Source organism: Phyllobates terribilis, unplaced genomic scaffold, assembly GCF_046119375.1.
Source record: "Phyllobates terribilis strain yellow unplaced genomic scaffold, ASM4611937v1 Scaffold_7__3_contigs__length_470593459, whole genome shotgun sequence".
Classification (NCBI taxonomy): Eukaryota; Metazoa; Chordata; class Amphibia; order Anura; family Dendrobatidae; genus Phyllobates; species Phyllobates terribilis.
Genome location: NW_027362767.1, coordinates 240,815,958 through 240,839,644, shown reverse-complemented (window position 1 = coordinate 240,839,644; position 23,687 = coordinate 240,815,958). Strand labels below are relative to the sequence as shown.

The window sequence follows — 23,687 nt, the reverse complement described above, 5'->3', positions numbered from 1 at the left end:
GTTCTAGGACTGATTGCCTTTCCTCTGAGTCAAGAAGTAATTTTTCCCCGTGACGCAAATTGACTGAAGGTGTCCTGAGGTTTTTGCCTTCTTCTAGATCAACAGATTTAGGCATAGGGATTTTAGTCATACCACTATTAGAGTCACAAGAGTAATACAAAATATAAAGGTAATCAAAAAAATTATAAACGGGTTAATTTTTAATTGTAATAGTGCAGCCATAGTAAAAATGGTAATAATACATTTGTGAGGCCTAGTCCCAGTTAGTTAGTGAAGTGTTAGTGTAGAGAGTACAATTGGGGGAGGAAGGTTGAACTGGATGGACCGAGGTCTTTATTCAACTTACGTTACTATGATTCAGTCCAACTGTTACTTTAATTTATTTTATTTCAGAATTTTATATTATATTCTTGGTGCTGAAAGCTTAAAAATGAACCGACGGGATTTCAGCTCTGAAGCTAGCAGACTTGTGAATGAAGCTCTGGAGTATCTAATTAAATTCACACTGAGGTCTCCTAAATTTTTGTGTATTGATATATAAATAGAGTATATAAGAGATACATACATGTAGAGACTTCCACATACCATAGATGTGTCATTAGTAGGGTCATAATTGGAACTATCACACTTACTGGGCCTCCATAAAAAGTATGGAGGTAACCTGTGAAGGTGGATGCATGCCAGGCCCTGTAATGGTGGGAATGGGCATTGGGAAGTAGGATGCAGAACGAGGAGGGTCCATGGGTCCAACATCCTTATATCAGTCATGTCCTTCATGGATTAGGAGATCTATGGGAGGTGGGAACCTGTGCTTGGTTTCCCCTGTCTACTGGCACCATTGAATTGCAAAAGAACCTGCTCAAGGAGTAAGTAGGAGGTGGCGAGGACCTCCATGAATTTAGGCCAGCAATCTCCTTTCTTATATTATTACATTTGTAGCGAACAGGCTTCTCGTACATTCTGATTGACTCCCCCATTCATTCGCAATTATCGTGATGCTTTTAGCCAGAAAACCTGCTCTATGCAACTCCTTTTGAGGACTCAAAGATCATGATCAGCGACTTCGGCCTGTCTAAGATTGAAGATGGTGGAATGATGGCCACGGCTTGTGGGACACCGGGCTATGTGGGTAAGGACTGTTTCAGGGGTTTTTATGGCATCTTAAGTGATAATACATGTTTTTATACTGTGAAAACGGTAAAATGGTGTTCAAAGAGCAACATAGCCTTTAATACAGCATGTGTATAGTCTCTGATATACAGTAGGTGTAAGTAGTTATCGCTGACACTATAGGTGTATGTATTTATCACTGACACTATAGGTGTATGTATTCATCGCTGACACTATAGGTGTATGTATTCATCGCTGACACTATAGGTGTATGTATTCAGCGCTAACACTATAGGTGTATGTATTCATCGCTGACAGTATAGGTGTATGTATTCATCGCTGGCACTATTGGTGTATGTATTCATCGCTGACACTATAGGTGTATGTATTCATCGCTGACACTATAGGTGTATGTATTCATCGCTGACACTATAGGTGTATGTATTCATCGCTGACACTATAGGTGTATGTATTCATCGCTGACACTATAGGTGTATGTATTCATCGCTGACACTATAGGTGTATGTATTCATCGCTAACACTATAGGTGTATGTATTCATCGCTGACAGTATAGGTGTATGTATTCATCGCTGACAGTATAGGTGTATGTATTCATCGCTGACACTATTGGTGTATGTATTCATCGCTGACACTATAGGTGTATGTATTCATCGCTGACACTATAGGTGTATGTATTCATCGCTGACACTATAGGTGTATGTATTCATCGCTGACACTATAGGTGTATGTATTTATCGCTGACACTATAGGTGTATGTATTCATCGCTGACACTATAGGTGTATGTATTCATCGCTGACACTATAGGTGTATGTATTTATCGCTGACACTATAGGTGTGTAACGGGTCTGGGAGGTGGAACCTCTGAGCAACGATACAAAGGGGCAGTCCTTGTAAGGAAGCGGGTGACTCCCAGGGTAGGCGGGCAGGTAGTCACGGCAAGTGACGGGGACAGTCTCTGGGTAGAAGGGCAGGAGGTCACGGCAAGTGACGGGGACAGTCTCTGGGTAGAAGGGCAGGAGGTCACGGCAAGTGACGGGGACAGTCTCTGGGTAGAAGGGCAGGAGGTCACGGCAAGTGACGGGAACAGTCTCTTGACAGGCGGGTGGTCACGGCAAGTGACGGCTAAGCCTCCAGATAGGCTAGCAGGCGGGTAGCAGGTGGACGCTCCCAGGTGAGCGGGCAAGAGTCTCTGGACAGGCAGGTGGTCACAGCAAGTGATGGCTAAGCCTCCAGGTAGGCTAGCAGGCAGGTAGCAGGTGGACGCTCCCAGGTGAGCGGGCAATAGTCTCTGGACAGGCAGGTGGTCACAGCAGGTGACGGCAGAGCCTCCAGGTAGGCTAGCAGGCAGGTAGCAGGCGGACGCTCCCAGGTGAGCGGGAAAGAGTCTCTGGACAGGCAGGTGGTCACAGCACGTGACGGCAGAGCCTCCAGGTAGGCTAGCAGGAAGGTAGCAGATGAGCGCTCCCAGGTGAGCGGGTAAGAGTCTCTGGACAGGCAGGTGGTCACAGCATGTGACGGCAGAGCCTCCAGGTAGGCTAGCAGGCAGGTAGCAGATGAGCGCTCCCAGGTGAGCGGGCAATCAGATCCATAGACAGACTGGCAGGGCTGGTAGACAGACTGTCGGACCGCAGGAATGCAAGTAGATAGACAAGTATCAGGCAGGTATCAAGCAGGAATCTGGCAGGTAACTGGCAGGTAACTGGCAGGTATCTGGTAACGGGACCTGAGGGCTGAAGCAGAGTGATAGGCTATGCAACAACATTGCTCGGGCACCTCCATTTTGGAGGAGGTGCCTTATATATGGTGAGGTCCTCCGGCCATTGGCCGGGGACTCCTTAGGACGGCGCGCGCGGCCCCTTTAAGAGAGGGGGAGCGCGCGCACGCGCGCCCTAAGCACAGTGGCCGGGAAGCAGCGCGCGCTGCCAGCAGAGCGGGAGGAAGACGCCGGGCACGGAGCGGAGAGGTGAGGGGAACAGCGTCCCTGCCTAGCGGGAGGCAGGGACGCCGACGCTACAGTCCCCCCCCCTTTAGGCCCCCCCTTTTTTAGGCCAGACTGAAATTAATCAAGGATAAGAGGGGCATGGATGTTCTCCCGGGACTCCCACGTTCTCTCCTCAGGACCAAACCCCTTCCAATCCACTAGAAAAAAGGTCTTTCCTCTTACCCTTTTGGTGGCCAGAATGTTCTCTACCTCAAACTCGTTTACAGCAGAAACCGGAGCAGGAGGCGTACCTGTAGACTTGGAAAAAGAGTTAAGTACCACGGGTTTGAAGAGAGATACATGGAAGGAGTTAGGGATCCGCAAGTTGGCCGGGAGTTTCAATTTATAGGCCACTGGGTTGATTTGTTTGATAACTTCCAGTGGGCCGATGAACCGAGGCCCTAACTTGTAGGAAGGAATCTTGAGCCGGACATAATTGGACGAGAGCCAGACCTTATCCCCTGGACGGAATTGAGGAGGATCCAGACGTTTTTTGTCAGCGTGTCTTTTCATCCGCTCGGACGACTGAAGGAGTGCGGATCGGGTACTCTCCCAAATGGAGGAGAATTCGCTAACGAGAGATTCCGCAGCCGGATTGTCCACCGAGGTGGAGACGGGAAATGGGATCCGAGGATGCTGACCGAAGACTACAAAAAACGGGGATTTGGAGGAAGATTCGCTCTCGTGATTATTGTAAGAGAACTCGGCCCATGGTAGGAGATCCACCCAGTCCGAATGGTGGGCATTAACGAAGTGCCGGAGGTAACTGGTCAGGATCTGATTGATCCGCTCCACTTGACCATTGGACTGTGGGTGGTAGGCGGAGGAGAAGTCCAGGGTGACGTCCAGCAGCTTACATGTGGCTCTCCAGAAGCGTGAGGTGAACTGAACACCACGATCCGACACGATGTGGAGGGGCAGGCCATGGAGACGGAAGATGTGGCGGATAAAGTCTTTAGCCAGCTCGGGTGCAGACGGGAGGCCCGGCAGGGGAATGAAGTGAGCCATCTTGGAAAAGCGGTCAGCGACCACCCAAATAACCGTACAACCGGCAGAGACAGAGAGATCCGTTATAAAGTCCATAGCTATATGCTGCCACGGGGCAGCACGTACTGGAAGAGGAAGGAGGCGACCGGCTGGCAGATGTCTCGGAACCTTGTTGCGGGCGCAGGACACACAGGCTGAAACAAAGTCTATTACGTCCTTGTGCAGGGTAGGCCACCAGTAATGCCGGGCAATAAGCTGGAGGGTCTTTTTCTGACCGGTGTGGCCAGCTAGCTTAGACGAGTGACCCCAGTGTAGGATCTTCTTCCGATCAGGTACTGTTACGAACGTCTTACCGGGAGGGAGACGATTTAGATTCACGGGGGCCACCTGCATTACTCTGGCGGGATCAATGATGTGCTTAGGCTACTCCTCTAGATCAGACACCAGGAAGGATCGGGACAAGGCGTCAGCTTTGATGTTTTTGTCTGCCGGGCGAAAATGAAGAACGAAATCAAAGCGGGCAAAAAACAAGGACCATCGGGCTTGGCGCGGGTTAAGTCTCTGGGCGCTGTGGAGGTAAGCCAAGTTCTTGTGGTCCGTGTAAATAATTACCGGGTGAAGAGCCCCCTCGAGCAGGTAACGCCACTCCTCCAGTGCCAGCTTAATGGCCAATAACTCTCGGTCTCCTATAGAATAATTGCGCTCAGAAGGGGAGAAGAGTTTGGAGAAGAAGCCGCAAGTTACCATTCTTCCGGAAGACGACTTTTGGGTAAGTACCGCACCGGCTCCAGAGGAGGAGGCGTCCACTTCCAGGAAGAATTGTTTGTTGCCGTCCGGACGATGCAGCACCGGGGCGGAAGAGAAAGCCTGTTTTAAAGAAAGAAAGGCTTCCTCTGCTTCGGGCGGCCATTCTCTGGGTTTAGTGCCCTTACGGGTGAGCGCAGAGATTGGGGCAGTCTGGGAAGAGAAGTGCGGTATGAAGAGGCGGTAGTAGTTGGCGAAGCCCAGGAACCGCTGAATAGCCTTCAACCCCTCTGGTCGGGGCCACTTCTGGATGGCAGACAGTTTCTCAGGATCCATTCGTAGGCCGGTCTGAGAGATTATGTAGCCCAGAAACGGAAGCGAGGTCTGCTCAAAGAGGCACTTCTCATATTTAGCGTAGAGGTGGTTCTGCCTGAGCCTGAGCAGGACCTGACGAACATCCCTCCGGTGAGTGAGAAGATCCGGAGAGAAGACCAAGATGTCGTCCAGGTACACCACCACGCAGGAGTAGAGAAGGTCCCGGAAGATGTCATTGACCAACTCTTGAAAGACGGCGGGAGCGTTACAGAGACCGAAGGGCATTACCAGGTATTCATAGTGGCCGTCCCGGGTGTTGAATGTCGTCTTCCATTCATCCCCCTGACGGATACGGACCAGGTTATACGCCCCACGGAGGTCCAGCTTGGTGAAGATTCTAGCCCCCCTCAGACGGTCAAATAATTCCGGAATGAGCGGAAGGGGGTATTTATTCTTCACCGTGATCTGGTTAAGGCCTCTATAGTCTATACAGGAATGGAGTGAGCCGTCCTTCTTTTTGACGAAGAAGAAGCCTGCTCCCGCCGGGGAGGTCGATTTCCGGATAAATCCCCGGGCCAGATTCTCCTCAATATATTCAGACTTGGACCGGGTCTCAGCAGCGGACAAAGGGTAAATACGCCCACGGGGAGGAGTAGCGCCGGGCATCAGGTCGATTGGGCAGTCGTATGGTCTATGAGGGGGTAATGTCTCTGCCTCCTTTTTACTAAAGACGTCCGCATAAGACCAATAGGGAACCAGAAGACCTGGTAGATTGGCTGGGGTAGGAGAATGACGGACAGGATGGACGGGAACTAAACAAGTCTTATGGCAGTCCTGTCCCCAGCGAAGGACTTCTCCGGTCTGCCAATCTAGCACGGGTGCATGTTTCTGAAGCCAAGGTAGGCCTAGCAAGAGGGCGTGAGAGAGTCCAGGCAGAACATGAAAGAAGATGCTCTCTGAGTGCAGCATTCCCACCTGCAGGGTTATGGATTCGGTGATGAGTTGGATGGGATGTGGTAAGAGGCCCCCATCTACGGCAGCGACAGACAAGGGTACAGCTAGAGGTTTGGTGGGAATGCGGTATTTCTCTACCAGGGACTGAGAAATGAGATTTCCGGCAGCTCCAGAGTCAAGTTGGGCTAGTTCAAAATAACGGTTCTCCCCGCAGATGATAGAGACTGACAGCAACAGAGATGGAGAGGATTTATTCTTGTCTAGGACGACCTCTCTGAGCGATCCTAGACACAGGCGTTTCCCGACCTCTCCGGGCAGGAACGGATCCGGTGCCCCTTACTGCCACAGTAGAAGCAGCTCCCCTCGGCTCGGCGTAACTCTTGACGGGTCTTGACCATCTTGGTCTGGTCGACCTGCATAGGCTCGGGTGAGTGCGCCTGGGGAGTAGCGGGAGAAGTGACGGATTTCAGAAAGGTAGGGGCTAGACGTGGAAACCTCCTCTCACGGGTGACCTCTTTGGCGCGTTCCTGGAACCGGATGTCAATCCGGGTGGCAAGAGTTATTAAGTCGTCGAGAGTGGTAGGAATGTCCCGACCGGGGAGTTCATCTTTAATACGGCCGGACAGACCCTCCCAAAAGACAGACACCAGGGCATCGTTATCCCAGGCCAGCTCCGAAGCAAGGGTACGGAACCGTATGGCTTATTGGCCCACGGTGAGATTTCCTTGATGGAGGCGTAGCAGAGATGATGCGGATGAGGTCTTCCATCCCGGTTCGTCGAAGGCTTTCCGGAAAGCCGTGAGAAAGGCTGGCAGGTTGGACACCAGGGGGTCTCCTCTCTCCCATAGAGGATTTAGCCAAGCCAGTGCCTCCCCCGTGAGATGGGACATGATGAAGGCTACTTTGGCCCGGTCGGAGATAAACTGGTGGGACAGGAGTTCAAAGTGCAGGGTGCACTGGTTTATGAAGCCCCGAGCTTGAGCGGGGTCGCCTCCGAAGCGAGGAGGTGCAGAAAGCCGGGGTCCGGGGCAGGATGCCATGGTATTGGTGGGCAGCGGCGCTGCCGGGCTGCGAGTCATGACACTAGCGGTGGTTGCTGGTGGAGCAGTCATGTCCAGGCGAGAGTTGACATTCCGCAGATGACTCAGGATGGACTCCTGTTGGGACCTCTGATGGGACAGTTCATGACATAGGTCCGAGAGTGAGGGAGCTTGGGTGCCACCGGGTTCCATGGCCCGAGCAAACTGTAACGGGTCTGGGAGGTGGAACCTCTGAGCAACGATACAAAGGGGCAGTCCTTGTAAGGAAGCGGGTGACTCCCAGGGTAGGCGGGCAGGTAGTCACGGCAAGTGGCGGGGGCAGTCTCTGGGTAGAAGGGCAGGAGGTCACGGCAAGTGACGGGGACAGTCTCTGGGTAGAAGGGCAGGAGGTCACGAAAAGTGACGGGGACAGTCTCTGGGTAGAAGGGCAGGAGGTCACGGCAAGTGACGGGAACAGTCTCTTGACAGGCGGGTGGTCACGGCAAGTGACGGCTAAGCCTCCAGATAGGCTAGCAGGCGGGTAGCAGGTGGACGCTCCCAGGTGAGCGGGCAAGAGTCTCTGGACAGGCAGGTGGTCACAGCAAGTGATGGCTAAGCCTCCAGGTAGGCTAGCAGGCAGGTAGCAGGTGGACACTCCCAGGTGAGTGGGCAAGAGTCTCTGGACAGGCAGGTGGTCACAGCAGGTGACGGCAGAGCCTCCAGGTAGGCTAGCAGGCAGGTAGCAGGCGGACGCTCCCAGGTGAGCGGGTAAGAGTCTCTGGACAGGCAGGTGGTCACAGCACGTGACGGCAGAGCCTCCAGGTAGGCTAGCAGGCAGGTAGCAGGCGGACGCTCCCAGGTGAGCGGGAAAGAGTCTCTGGACAGGCAGGTGGTCACAGCACGTGACGGCAGAGCCTCCAGGTAGGCTAGCAGGCAGGTAGCAGATGAGCGCTCCCAGGTGAGCGGGTAAGAGTCTCTGGACAGGCAGGTGGTCACAGCACGTGACGGCAGAGCCTCCAGGTAGGCTAGCAGGCAGGTAGCAGATGAGCGCTCCCAGGTGAGCGGGCAATCACATCCATAGACAGACTGGCAGGGCTGGTAGGCAGACTGTCGGACCGCAGGAATGCAAGTAGATAGACAAGTATCAGGCAGGTATCAAGCAGGAATCTGGCAGGTAACTGGCAGGTATCTGGTAACGGGACCTGAGGGCTGAAGCAGAGTGATAGGCTATGCAACAACATTGCTCGGGCACCTCCATTTTGGAGGAGGTGCCTTATATATGGTGAGGTCCTCCGGCCATTGGCCGGGGACTCCTTAGGACGGCGCGCGGCCCCTTTAAGAGAGGGGGAGGGCGCGCGCCCTAAGCACAGTGGCCGGGAAGCAGCGCGCGCTGCCAGCAGAGCGGGAGGAAGACGCCGGGCACGGAGCGGAGAGGTGAGGGGAACAGCGTCCCTGCCTAGCTGAGGCAGGGACGCCGACGCTACAAGGTGTATGTATTTATCGCTGACACTATAGGTGTATGTATTTATCGCTGACACTATAGGTGTATGTATTCATCGCTGACACTATAAGTGTATGTATTAATCGCTGACACTATAGGTGTATGTATTTATAGCTGACACTATAGGTGTATGTATTTATCGCTGACACTATAGGTGTATGTATTCATCGCTGACACTATAAGTGTATGTATTAATCGCTGACACTATAGGTGTATGTATTTATAGCTGACACTATAGGTGTATGTATTTATCGCTGACACTATAGGTGTATGTATTTATAGCTGACGCTATAGGTGTATGTATTTATCGCTGACACTACAGGTGTATGTATTTATAGCTGACGCTATAGGTGTATGTATTTATAGCTGACGCTGTAGGTGTATGTATTTATCTCTGACGCTGTAGGTGTATGTATTTATCGCTGACGCTGTAGGTGTATGTACTTTATTTATTGCTGACTTGTGTAGCTCTTGCAGAGGTTAACGTCATTAGTAGCATGTTGGAAACCATTTGAGGGACATGAGATTATTGTGGAGCAAAAAAGTGTAGAGTGACCCTATTTACTAGTCTTCTCACATCTCTTTTTTGATATATGTAGCACCTGAACTGCTGGAGCAGAAGCCATATGGAAAAGCTGTGGACGTTTGGGCCCTCGGGGTCATCTCATACATTCTGTGAGTATCTCACATGAATCTTTCTATGTCACATGTAAGCAAAGTCAAAAGAAAGATTTATGGTGTCCTTGGCAAATAAAGGGGCATCTTTGCCCTATTGACCAAACGCTCTGAGTGGTTGTTCCCACTGCTCCTTAGTCGAGGCCCGAACAATCAAGAATCTCCTTAATTTTCATATAAGTCAAAAAAGAAAGGGTGAACCGCAAAAATATATAATTGATATTATTTTTTAAAGAAGATTGGTGGCCACTTCTTGTGTTAATATCCTAGAAATGGTCATGCATTTGCTTTAGTTTTACGAGTTGATCTCGCCACATCTAAAGAAACTCATACCAGCCAAACGGTGGACCCATCTGTAGACAGTATTGTTTCAGGGTTTTTGCCCCTCATCAGTACAGAGCTCAGGCGGATATTGGCTCTAGTTGATGAAATTCAACTCAGTATGGAGACTTATTCTCAAGGTAATGCTCCAAGGGGAAAAAAATTTGCAAAGTAGTTCACATAAGCCTTTGATAAGAAGTCTCCATACTGAGCTGGGTCTCTTCTGTGAGCTGCTTCTAAAGCATTTCATTCAGTGAATCCAGGACCTTGTGTTGTACTGATGAGGGGCAAGAACCCCGAAACAGTGCTGTATATAGATGGGTCACTGGTGTGGCTGGTATGTGCTACTTTACAGACTTTTTTTTCATTTCCATGCTAAATTTGGTATCTTCAATAACAGCCATGGTTGATATAGACAACAATTTTTCACACTCTGCGACTGAGATATGTGGAGGACCCCAGGTTAGTAAGGTGTGGGAGCCTCCCCTTAGATTTTGAGATAAAGGAAGGAAATGGAAAGTAAAACCGCCAAAATACCAGCTAAATTATAGTGCTATGGGGTGAATAAATAATACCGCTCTCCAATGCAAGTAACAAATAGATGAAATACTGTATTGTCCCTATATATTTAGTGGTAGACATACCAGTGACGTGAGCAAGGAACAGGCTCTATAGTGCACACATTAAACTGCTATATCATACCTACATAATATGTCATATAGGGAAGCAATAACAATGGCCTAACAACAGTATCTGAATAATACTGCCATGTAGTACCCAATTAATACCACATGCTGACCTAGTGATGCCAATGACAGCAGTTATTAAACTACACTTGCATTGTGGTAATCCTTCATTAATTGCTGGATTGCAGGATAATCCGTCCAGAAAAAAGTGAATCTTCATTGAGCTAATTAAAGAGTTATTCCCCAAAATCAAGCCATTTCTTATATATAGGATAGATGATAACTTGCTTATCACTGGGGGTTCGATTCAGAGATCCCAAAATCAAAGCACTGGAAGCCCCCCAAGAACTGGGCTCATTAGCCCCATCCTAAAAGGGGTAGAGGTGCGGATATGCGACCTCCGCTTCATCCATTATCTACAGGACTTCCAAGTCCAGCTCTCAGCTGTTGCTCTCAGTCCCATAGACAATGAATGGAATGGAGCCCAGTTCTGGGGGTTCTAGAGCACCAATATCGGGATCGCTGGATGTCCCAGTGGTCGGATGCCCAGCGATCAGCAAGTTATCCCCTATCCATTGGATTTTTTGGGGAATAACCCTTTAATTATGGTTTCCATTGAGGCAGGATGATCCTATAAGCTAAGGTACTGTTGATGACGGATGTGTCTCTTCTTCTTGTACCATTCTCCAGGCTTTGTGGATACCCACCGTTCTATGACGAAAATGACTCTGAGCTGTTTAATCAGATCCTAAAGGCCGAGTATGAATTTGATTCCCCATACTGGGATGACATTTCGGAATCAGGTACAGTACCCTTGTGTCTGGTCATCGAACCATTTTACCATTTTATGGAAGAAATTCATGAAAACCTCCTATTTTGGAGAACCTTTCATCTCATGTTCCTGCCACTTTCCGAGCCACATGTTTTAAACTCCCTCAAAGTAAAAGGATAACCTTTTTATATCTAATGAAAAAAAAAGGAAAAACAAGAAAATCTCAAGAAATGAAGGTTTAAGATAGGAAAGAAAAAAAGAGATCTCGCCTGAAATAGATGGAATAATGAGATCTCCTGGGGATTGAAGTGCAAGTGCTCCTAGAGGTTCCTTCACAGGAGTCATGTTGAGGACTAATTCCTTGATAGTCATCCTGGCAGGAGAACACAGGGGTTATCTACAGGAATTTTAGTGTTTGATGTAATAAGAATCTTTCTTGATGAATTAGTCGTTCCTTTTGATTTTGGACTTTTTATAAAACCATAGCCATTTTTACTCCACAAACAAAACTCAACTCACTGATTGCAAGGTGTCCATGTGTGACATGCAAAAGTAGTGCTTTTACTTCCAAAGCATCCAGCAACTGTTACAAATAACACAAGCACAGGAGACAGGAAGTGTTGTGCTTCAGAAGCATCCAGCAACTAGAGGGGTTAACACAGTCACAGGAGACAGGGAGTGTTTTAGCAGAGCCCCTGGGGGATTGTGGGGAACTTGTTATTGTTGTCTGGCTGAAGCCGAAGAGAAAGGTGGTGTGTTATCTGTATCTGACAGAAGGCAACTGAACAGGATTCTGATCAGAAGAGAAACTAAACACAGGTCAGATAAACTCCCTGAACTAACAGTGCAGAGTATTATCGGGCAGAAAGATAAGGACTGGAAGGAATTGTGTCACAGGGATCATCTCCTTCATCAAACCCTCCCCCCCTCCATCTCCATGCAGGATGAAGAATGCTGTGTACTATTGTGTCCTTGTGAAGGAAAAGTCTGTGGTTGTGTATGCATAGATGTGTGCTGCTAAGAGATCTAATCTATGCTGAATTATGCTACTGAAGAGACTGTAATACTGTTCCTTGTGAATAAACTACTGTATTGTTACTGGAGCCGGTGCCTCAAGAAACTCAGACTGTACTGTAATGAAGATTGTTGCTGTAATATCCCTGAATTACACTGGCCTTTGCTTCAGATTAAATTCCTCTGTTAAACTGTTGAAAAAGACTCTTGTCAGATGTGTCTGGTCAGCAATTGAATCTATCGTATGCCTGAAAGAAGCTGCAACCTATGGTCGCCCTGAGTAACGGTTCCCCCAGGATTCCAAAGAATTCATGAAACCCGTCTCGCCCTATCTGAACCTGCGTGTAACACATGTCCTTGGACTGAAAAAGCAAGCCCAAATCATCACCTATCCTTCCAAAGAAGCCATACTTGTTCAGTATTTTTCTAATTGTACTACCATGAACTTGAAAATTTAGCATGTTGAGGCCTTTAGAGTCTGAGCTGTAACTCTTGGGTTTTTAAAATTTCTCTGAACCGCACATGGACTGACCTTAGGTCGAATTTGGTGCGATATCCACTCCTAGAAAGATTGTCAACTGTCTTGAATGTTTTCGACTAGTGAATAATTTTTCTCACAGTAGGATGATGGACTCCAAATTGTTTGGGAATTCCATTAAAACCCTTCCCAAATTGATGGGCAGCAGCAACTGCTTCTCTAAGATCATTGCTGATGTCTTTCCTCCTTGACATTGTGCTAACACACCTAAATGCTCCAGACCAGCAAACTGCCAGAACTTCTGCTTTTATACTGGTGGTCACATGTGCTGATCAACAATTAATCAATGTTATTTGACTCCTAATTCTTATGGAAGCAGTAAGGGTGTGCTTAATTTTTCACACACTTTTTTTCCAAATTTTGGGTTTTTGGGTCTTCCAAACTTTGTGCATGCCCAACTTAAGTACGGCCAAAGCAGGGAACCTTATATATGCCCCAATAGGAGACACGGACAGAGGCTCAAAAGTTGGGACCATCCATTTATGAAGATGGTAAACTTGGGGATCGATTCATTATTTGCAGTGTTTTTTTTAAGTCCCTTTTCTTTTATTGTCTTGTACTTTTTCAAAATAACTGAAATGTTCATTAATTGTGTATTCAACCATTTTAGAAACGTTTTTGTGCAAAAAGTCACAGATTTTACTATAATGAAAAATCACTCGGGGGGGGGGAGGAGGAGGAGGGGGAGTACATTTGTGCAAAAATGTTGCAATTAACGAAGCGGCTGAAAATATTCAAAACCCACAATGACAAACATAAAAACACTGGCGAGCACATATAAAATGGACTATAAAAAAGGTGCAAGTTACAAAAAGAGTTAGGTGAAAAATGAAAAACAGGCAAAAAAACACCATAAAAAGCCTCACAAGTAAAAAAAAAGTGCAATATGCAATAATAAATCCTTCCCTTACTTTGCATTTTGTTGAATTAATTGAAAATACATTTGTTAAAGGCTGGAGCGTCTCCAGTAGAAACTGAGTGCCATGATATATTTTAAAGTAGTATGTGGTCGAAATTTATTTGAGTTAATAGAGGGGGTATCTCCCTTTTCAATAATTAGCAAAAAAAAACAAAAAAACAGCAATTGAAAAGATCGTCTCTTGCTCTGGAGGACCTAACAGTATGATTTTAATGGGCCCCCATGTAATGCTTCATTCTACCTGCGGAGGTGCTGCAGATAGGTTGCACACTTGCTGCCAGGTTCTAAGACTCTTCTAACCAAAAGAGGAATCTTCCGAAAGAAGCACTTCTTTAACGCATGGTGCCACTTATGTCTTCCAGCCAAAGATTTCATCCGGCACCTCCTGGAGAGGGAACCGGAGAAGCGGTTTACCTGTGAGCAGGCGCTGCAGCATCCATGGTAAGACGGCCGTCATCTGTCTATGAATTTATCACGTCGTCCTAGTTCCAGGCACTCGGCCAACACTTATAAGAGAAGCTTCGACGATGAGAACAAACCTCTTATTTCCTTCCGCTATCCTCAAGCACGTATTATAGTCCTGTGCCAAGAGGCAGACGGCTGGAGTGCGGGCAGAGCGCAGTAATGTTTTATCATCGCCTCGATTGCTTTCCCCACTCCTCAATATCTGACATTCTGTAACACTGCCCCCTATAGAGGTCGTATCACATTATAAATAACTTTTTCTTTCTTTTTTATAGAAACAGCGCCACTCTTATCTACTGGCTGTGTTGGCTACTGCAGCTTAAGTGAATATGGATAAGCTGCAATACCAAATACAGCCCCATTGGAAAGAGTGGCGCTGTTTCTATGGAAATAAAAGCAGACTAGTTTTTGGTCCTTTAATTACCACGTCATTTATCCTACAGCTCTCCAGCTTTTGTTGAACCACAGGTCCCAGCATGTGCTACCAAAATGTATCAGGACATGCTAGGAGTTGTAGTATGGCAACAGAAGGAGAACAGCAAGTGGCCGGTTAGATGTCACTGACTCTTTGGGATCTATTTTCTTCATTGTGTAGAACTGTTTTTTTCTAGGTTATTTCTAGTCTTTTTCTGTTACTTTCATTGGGATAATCCCATTAACAAGAGCTTAAAGGGAAAGTGTCATCAGAAAATGGCCTAAGGGTTAAATCAGGTTTTTATGTTAAACACAAGTTTTCTAATGTTTTTGGACAATTTTTTTCATAACACAATCTGTATTACAAAGGTTATTCTAGACTCCAAGTCATTGTGCAGAAACGGGGAGGGGGTGAGCTGTGATATCACCTATTGTGAATGATAGATCCTGTGTTATCTACTGTATATAGAGGTGTTATCAAGCATTGTACAGGAGGAGGAGGAGGTGAGCTGTGATATCACCTATTGTGAATGATAGATCCTGTGTTATCTACTGTATATAGAGGTGTTATCAGGCATTGTACAAGAGGAGGTGAGCTGTGACATCTCCTATTGTGAATGGTGGATCCTGTGTTATCTACTGTATATAGATGTGTTATCAGTCATTGTACGGGAGGAGGAGGAGGTGAGCTGTGATATCGCCTATTGTGAATGATGGATCCTGTGTTACTACTGTATATAGAGGTGTTATCAGTCATTGTAGAGTAGGAGGTGAGCTGTGACATCTCCTAATGTGAATGATAGATCCTGTGTTATGTACTGTATATAGAGGTGTTATCAGTACAGGAGGAGGAGGTGAGCTGTGACATCACCTATTGTGAAAGGTGGATCCTGTGTCATCTACTGTATATAGAGGTGTTATCAGTCATTGTACAGGAGGAGGAGGAGGAGGTGAGCTGTGACATCACCTATTGTGAATGGGGGATCCTGTGTTATCTACTGTACATAGAGGTGTTATCAGTCATTGTACAGGAGGAGGTGCGCTGTGACATCACCTATTGTGAATTGTGGATCCTGTGTTATCTACTGTATATAGAGGTGTTATCAGTCATTGTACAGGAGGAGGAGGAGGTGAGCTGTGATATCATCTATTGTGGATCCTGTGTTATCTACTTTATATAGAGGTGTTATCAGTCATTGTACAGGAGGAGGAGGAGGTGAGCTGTGATATCATCTATTGTGGATCCTGTGTTATCTACTGTATATAGAGGTGTTATCTGTTATACAGGAGGAGGTGAGCTGTGACATCACCTATTGTGAATGGTGGATCCTGTGTTATCTACTGTATATAGAGGTATTATCAGTCATTGTACAGGAGGGGGAGGAGGTGAGCTGTGACATCACCCATTGTGAAAGGTGGATCCTGTGTTATCTACTGTATATAGAGATGTTATCAGTCATCGTACAGGAGGGGGAGGAGGTGAGCTGTGCCATCACCTATTGTGAATAGTAGGTCCTGTGTTATCTACTGTATATAGAGGTGTTATCAGGCATTGCACAGGAGGAGGAGGAGGTGAGCTGTGACACCACCTATTGTGAATGGTGGATCCTATGTTATATACTCTATATAGAGGTGTTATTATTCATTCTACTCTGAAATAGCCCTCAGTGGCCAATGTGAAAATTTCACCATTTCTGTTTTTTCAATAGAGATCGTGATATAAAAAAATGCCAAAAATATTGAAAAAAATAATTTAACAGAAAAATATGATTTGAACAATAAGTTGTTTTCTGATGATATATTCAAGTGGTCATTCCTGTAAATCTTGGCAATCACGGAGCTATGGTAACACATTTACTTTTGCATGGGACTGTCCCACAAAATGTCCCAGCTCTTTGGGTTTTTCATGGGGCAGGTTTTATTAGTTCCTATAATTTGAGATTTATATGTTGGGGGTCCTGGGTCCCCGGGTATTGCTCCGCTCAGCCCTCAGTGTTCAGCATATTTTTAGAGACCCCCCTGGGTCGGGGCTTTCGCTCAGGTTTGAGATGAGGCTGACCCGGTTTACCCCACGTCCCTTTTTATGGTAACTGCACTCTCTTACCAGAAGTGAGAGCACACAATTATTTTTTTACTTTCCCGCTAATTATCTTCTGCGTTCCCCGATGTTTTGCTTCTGTATTTTTTCTGTTTGTATCGAAACAGAAAAATACATCTTCACCCGTCACAACAAGCCATCGTCCTGCGGCCCCATGGTGCTTGGCACGACTCCCAGCATTGCTCCCACTGAATTCTGGGAGAGTGGCTGTAATGAAATGAGTTTTTATGTTTTATGTGATGAGTAAATAGAAGACATTTAGAGCTAATTCTATTTTTATATTTATTAGATCCATGAAGTCGTTGCACTTGATAAATGTTTCTTTGCATATATCCCCTAGTTCAGTAAAAAAAACACCATTAAAAAGAAATATGATGTAATACAGACACCCCAGTCCTAGAGCTGGAGACGTGAGTCATAGATATTTCTTAATGAGATTTCTGTTTCCAGTACAATTTGGTTTTCTCGGTGGTATAATAAATCCTGCTGCCAAATTATGGACCCGTAAACCTAACATACAAGGTCCCTGTATAGAAGGATGGCCAATACCAAAATAGTTGCAAAGGCTTTTTCCATGTATACAGCTGAGGTTCTAAATTCTATCTGGTCTCCATGGTAACAGACTACAAACAAACCTTGAGTCCTCTGATCCTGCAGTTTAAATTCTAGCTGTCTCCATGGTAACAGACTACACACAAGCCTTGAGAGGTCTGATCCTGCAGTTGACTCCCTAAATTCCCTTTTCTTAAGAACCTACAGTCAGTTGGAGGAGACTAAAACTGGCCATACACTTCAATGGGTTTTCCCATTAACTACATTAATCACATATCCACTGGATAGGTCATCAATATATGATCACTTGGGGTCAATCTGCTATGACCTGCCACACTCCAAAGAATGGCAGTCCCAAGGTTCCCTATTTGAATCCACTCATGGTGTGGATGCATGAACACTGCTTCATTCCCTTCTCTGGGTCTTTGTGTGACTACCACTCCCATAGGCTTTGGGACCCCTATTTTTTCAGGGTTCGAACCCCCGGTGATCATACATTTAGCACCAATCCACAAACTCAGCTCATCTGAGCATATATAGTTTTTTTAAGGGGCAGAAGTGAATAAGAATCTCTCAGATACATATGTTGCAGGAACAAAGGATCAGGCATGTTGAAATCCAACATGTCTGATTTTTTTTTCTGTAAAATAACATTAAGGGGGTTTCCTCCTCCATGCATAGTAGATAATTGCCTAATCCCATTGATATTAGCTGGTTTGAATGGCACGAGTTTTTCGAATGTGTATCATCACCTTAAATTTGTGAATGTGCTGGATCAGACTGCAAACAGGGCTTGTTTGTAGTCTATTAGCATGGAAACACATAAATCTGCATCGGAGCTGAAAACATAAAACAGAAATAGGATATTATAATTCTAAATATCCAGCAACAATAGTTCCAAACCCACCTTTTATCGGAAGCCCAAATTCCCAAGGTTTTTTTTTCCCGAGACTGGATCAGAACCAGGCAGTTGGCTGGGATGATGTCTGCCAAAAATTTAGTCTGCATGGGGCCCACTGTGACTATTGTCAGGAGGACCACATACACCCAGCGTTTCCTATCTTCTCTGGTGATTTGATAAATGATGCCTTGTTACATTCCGCAGGATTTCTGGAGACACCGCTCTAGAAAGAGACATCCATGGGTCAGTAAGTGAACAGATCCAGAAAAATTTCGCCAGAAGTCAGTGGAAGGTGAGTCCAGCCTAGATTGGTGGTAGAGGGAGGTATCTTTAGACATGAATATACGGAAGATACATGTGTAAACTGCCTTGTAGACCCCATTATGGGACTAACATTATACAGATGGGCCTACATTACTGGTGACCAGGTAGGGAAGACCACTCCATGTTGGTTTTCTGGATCTATAGCATTTAACTAAATGTGACCAACACTTCCAATGTGGATGCTATAGTCCGAGCTTTAGTCTTATCAGATGAATGTTGAATACTGGGTTGTTGCTTTAATGGTCAGGAAATCTTTAAAAGGGTATTCCGATCGGACGAAGACATGACCTAGTCAGAGGATAGGTGAAAAGTACTAGATCTGTGTAAGGCACCAAAACATGTTGGACTAACGTCGGCCATACCTGCCGCTGTTGATGTGTCTAATGTGTATGGAGGACCTCAACAGATGATGTCACGAGAGATAAGGAGCCAGCACGTCCAATTTCGGACTGACAATCCTTTTGTTCTCTAAGAGGTAAGCCGTCATCCTAGATGTCTGAACACAAAAGCAGAGGTAGCGCTTCTGTATATGGAGGAGTCCGTGAGATACCTGCCTGCCGAATGATCAGCTGACAGTCATCTAATGTGTATGGGGGGGCTTTAGTCTCCCAGTGACCACCAGACTGGTAGACTTCAGTCCCACCACTTAAGTGGAGTGGTGGTTGAGCATGATCTATGATCCAGAGATAGCGCTTGGCTAGTCTCATGTAGAATGAATGGAGTGGCAGTCGACATGCCCGAACCCCGCTCTACTCAAACAGGGGACAAAAGTACCACATTGTGCCAATCGATGGGGGTCTCAGTTCCACATGTAGTGGTTAAAGGGAGTCTGTCACCTCAAAATCAATGCTAAACAATCTATACAGTGATATATGGGAATTAGCCCTTATATTTTGCAAATGAGGGGGCTTTGGTGCACCCAAGACCTCATTGCACCCATGACCCGTCACCTCATTTTGCATTTTGAGGCCTTTCCGCTAGTTCTGATCCCAGTGCAAGCACTGTCTGAACTGGGCTCGCACGTGCGGTTAGTTGGGGTTCACCTAAAACTGAAGATAGGGCTGTAATATGGTCCTAGTTACGGCCGTAGTGACGTGTAACTAAAGTATGTCTTTATATATCTATTCAGAGGGCCTTCAATGCAACGTCATTTCTGCGCCACATCACTAAGATGGGTCAAAGTGCCGAGACCGAAACGGAAGAAACACAAGGACAAGCCGTCCCGCATCAAAAGGATAAATGGTGATTAAAGGTGAGATGGTGACAATAAGGAAAAATGGGAACCAGATGTTGGGTGGATAGAGAGAACCTTAGATGTGTCCCTCAAAAATAAATTCTCACTGCTATCAAGAAATTAGAAACTTTCCATCGTAAAGATCAACCATAGACTTGTCCTAATAAAGAGAATGCAACTTCTCGGAGGTTACGAAATTGATAGACATATTTTTGAGTATGTGAACGTCATGACATGGCGTCTCTAACTTCACTTCCACATTTATGATATGAAAGGAATATTGGCATGTTAAAGGGGATCTCCACTTTGGACAATCCCTACTTGTTAGAAGGGTCCCTTGATACTAAACTGATAACAAAGTATCTCCCCTACTGTAGGGAAACCTGGTAGTGTTTAATTTCCATGTAGCGCCACTACAGGGAAACTTAGTTATTACATAGTGCCCATTGAAATAAAAGGAAGGATGGTCTGTATAACCCAGGACAGGACAAGTCCTCCGGAGCGAGAGATGTAACCTTCCTTCATTCTGGGTGTTAGAAGAGAATCCCGGACCTCCCTTTATTAAATGGGTATTCTCAGATTTGGAAGTTATCACCCATCAATGGATAGGGGACAACATCCCAATCGCTTCAGGTCTGACCACTAATCTCAAGAATCTGGGCTCTGTAGAGTTCCATGTCAATGGAGCGGTGGTTGACCAAGAGCACTGCCGCTTCGTTCACTCTTAATGGGACAGCCGGTGAAAGCCGGGCGCAGCACTCTGCAGGTCTTCAGCAATCCTATAAGAAGAAACGGACAGGTCGTTTTCATGATCGAGCATCACTCCATTCACACAGGGCTCTTCAGAGTCCCGATTCTTGAGATCGATGGGGGTCCCATGGGTCGGACGCCCAGCGATAGGGGAAAACTTCCAAACTTAAGACTACCCCTAACTCAGGATTCCCTAATAAGGTGTATGAAAGTGGATTTTCTAAATAGGAAAACACATTTAAAGAGGTTTGGTCTCTTTCTGGATACATTTCTAAACAGCATTGCCACATGCATACCAATCACGATGGACGTGGTCATCTAGAATTATGTGACCGCCACACTGACTCCCCTCTACCGGCAAATGCACTGAATGTTTTTAGAGACTCCACGGAAGACAGACACGGGGAAGCGGTCACGTGGTTACCCATTGGACCAATGCCATTTTGCTTGCTATGGATGCCACCATCCAGTGTTTACATCGCTGACCCATAGGCAGCTAAGGGTCTTGAAACTCTTCTCAGGGTCAAGTAATTGGGATATTTATGATTGTTCATGTCAGTAGAGAACACTTTAGGGCACTAGCCAGAAAGTGGACAACTCCTTTAAGGAACTACATATTGACCTTGTTACTGCTTTCTCCTCACAGCTGGAACGTAAAGACTTGACGTCTGGAGTACCCTCGTCCTAGGGATCTCCATGTCAGGCACTACACCCTTGCATGAGCTTGTGGTGACACCTGTCTGCATGATGCCTTCAGCGGCCATTGGCTGTTCTTCCCTTAGCCCACCACGGCCCCTTTTAACTTCCTTCCCCTCCAGCCGGCCCCAGTTTTGAGATGGAGCACAAACATCACTTCAGTATTATTGATTCCCATCGTGTCCTCGTACAACGGACCAGAAAGAGACCAAGAGGATTCACTTGCTGGGTATCCAATACTCTATTGTAATGTTGAAGACGATGAAACTAGGAACACTGCACTGTGATATTCTTCAAATATCCCCATCTAAAGCCCCTTTCTTACATTACTAATATCAGAACCTTCCATAATGATGACCTAATGGTCTTCGCGTCAAGTTCCTGAGATCCTAAGGAGCATAATGTTATACGTAGCTAAAGCCATATCTGGTGCCCAAGGACCTGACTTGTCAAAGGTCACCACTTAGCCATTGCGATTCTCTTCATCAGCCATTCTCATGAGCTACATTACTCTAAAAATACGATTCCCCCATGAAAAATAAAACTGAGGTACAAGAATATGCATGGAATCACTGGTGTCTCAATGGAGAAGACACAAAATAAACAAAGATGGTAATAAAAGATTACCCTTAAGACGAAATGTCCGGGACCTGGGAGGCTGGGAAGATCATGAACTGAATTTTCTTTGGGTTATGGACATCTTGGCTGTGTAACTTCTAGTGGAAAAATGTTGCCGTGATTGTAAACCCTGGGGTCTATGTACCAAACCACAGACCAAGAGCTCCACCATGCTTCCTTGTCCTAGATGTGACATCTATGTCGAGGAGACACTTTCGTGAAACACTTTGTGGACTCACCATCATTCATTGAAAAAAACCCTTCCCCCAGTGAAGATGTGCCAAAAATGTTGAAAGTGTGCTTAGGCTTCTGGTGTCATTATGAAACACATAGTTATTGGTGTATTAGGACCGTGGTTTAGTTTCTGGAAGAGTGTACTCTTGTGATCTTACTGTAATAAACTAAATACAAGTGCTAACCCCAAAAATACTATTGTGTCCAGTTTTTCAATGCTCTTTTTGTCCCATGCACCCAGGAGCATAGCCTTTGTGTTTGGCGGGGGTTACAGGGGTGTTTGCCAAAGGTGTCAAAAATTTGGATCCATAATGACCAGGAAGACCAATGCTGAATGAGTAAAGCAGCCGGCAGTGGATTTGTCATCTTGGTCACAGCCTCAAATTCTGATTCAGAGCGCAGCAGTCAAGAAGAGTTTGTCATCAGCTGCTGAGCTCTGCATAATGTAGGCAGCGTCTGAGATGACACTGACAGTGTAAGGAAGCAAGCTTTGTCATCTTGGTCTCTGCCTCTGCAGAGCGCAACAGCCAATGAAAAAGCTAATTTGAACTGCTGCGCTCTGCATAAGCAGCAACCGAGATGACAAAGGCTGTGCAGCTAATGAATGAAGAAAGTACTGAATCATCAGCTCTCTGCCTCTGCTCTCAATGGTAATCTTGCAATATCAGAGACCTGCCCCAATGTTAAAAGAGTGTCCGCTGTAAAACAAAAATAAACCCAATCCATTAGAAACATAATAATAATTTCTTATATTTTTGCTCATTTTTTCTAAACCTACCTAGGGTTAAGGCTAGGGATAGGATAATAAAATTGTTACCATAAAAAAAACACAGAAAATGTAATAAAAAAAAAAAGCGGGAAAAAAAAATTACAAATATATATATATATATATATATATCTTTTTAGTTTTTGAATTTTATGTTGGATTTAACAAAAAAATAGAGGGCCAAAGGGCGAACTATAATTACATATTCTTAAAATATAATATACAGTACAGACCAAAAGTTTGAACACACCTTCTCATTTAAAGATTTTTCTGTATTTTCAACAGAATGCCAAGAGTGTGCAAAGCAGTCATCAAAGAAAAAGGTGGCTACTTTGAAGAACCTAGAATATAAGACATATTTTCAGTTGTTTCACACTTTTTTGTTAAGTATATAATTCCACATGTGTTAATTCATAGTTTTGATGCCTTCAGTGTGAATGTACAATTTTCATAGTCATGAAAATACTGAAAAATCTTTAAATGAGAAGGTGTGTCCAAACTTTTGGTCTGTACTGTATATGTTGGAGGAGAAGAGGTTCAATACTCGACGCAAAGTATATACCGAAGCGTCTAATAATCGTACATATCATCCTATATAGACTGAGCGATACATTATGCAGCTCCTAGCATCCAGTTTTCTCCATATAAGGATTCACTTTCCTTCTGGAACTTTACATTAAAGGACATGGGATCTGTTAATACTTAGACATAACCATAGATAAGAATGCTGCTCTTATTATATAGATAGGACACTGACCAGACATGAAGATGTAGCTAGAAAGGGCCTATAGCTAAACATGTCTCAACTTTACAACTACAGATATCTAAATGAAGAATTACAATTAGAATTCTCCTTTTTTTTATTTGTATTTTTTTTTGTCTTTTTTTTTGTGTTTTCTTTGTTGTACAGAGCGCCTGCAGAGACCTAGAAATCTTGCAAAGTGAATGGACCATTGCTCCACCCATTAAAAGGAATATATCATCAGAAAATTATCTAAGGGTTTTTATGTTAAATGTATTTTTTCAAAAAGATGTTTGATATTTTTTTAAATTTTTCATACGATTTTTATAAAAAA

At 45.4% G+C, this 23,687-nt stretch overlaps 1 protein-coding gene across 1 annotated transcript in view; it reads left to right on the top strand.

Annotated features, from left to right (window-relative positions):
- PNCK (pregnancy up-regulated nonubiquitous CaM kinase) overlaps positions 1-21,597 on the top strand; it is an 82,591-nt gene extending 60,994 nt beyond the window's left edge. The window contains exons 6-12 of the mRNA XM_073639940.1: positions 1,006-1,129; positions 9,234-9,309; positions 11,007-11,119; positions 13,922-14,000; positions 18,194-18,281; positions 19,443-19,565; positions 20,944-21,597. Of these exons, the coding sequence (XP_073496041.1) occupies positions 1,006-1,129; positions 9,234-9,309; positions 11,007-11,119; positions 13,922-14,000; positions 18,194-18,281; positions 19,443-19,559 (597 nt within the window). The 3' untranslated portion in view covers positions 19,560-19,565; positions 20,944-21,597. The remainder of the gene's footprint in view (positions 1-1,005; positions 1,130-9,233; positions 9,310-11,006; positions 11,120-13,921; positions 14,001-18,193; positions 18,282-19,442; positions 19,566-20,943) is intronic.
- The last annotated feature ends 2,090 nt before the right edge of the window (positions 21,598-23,687 follow it).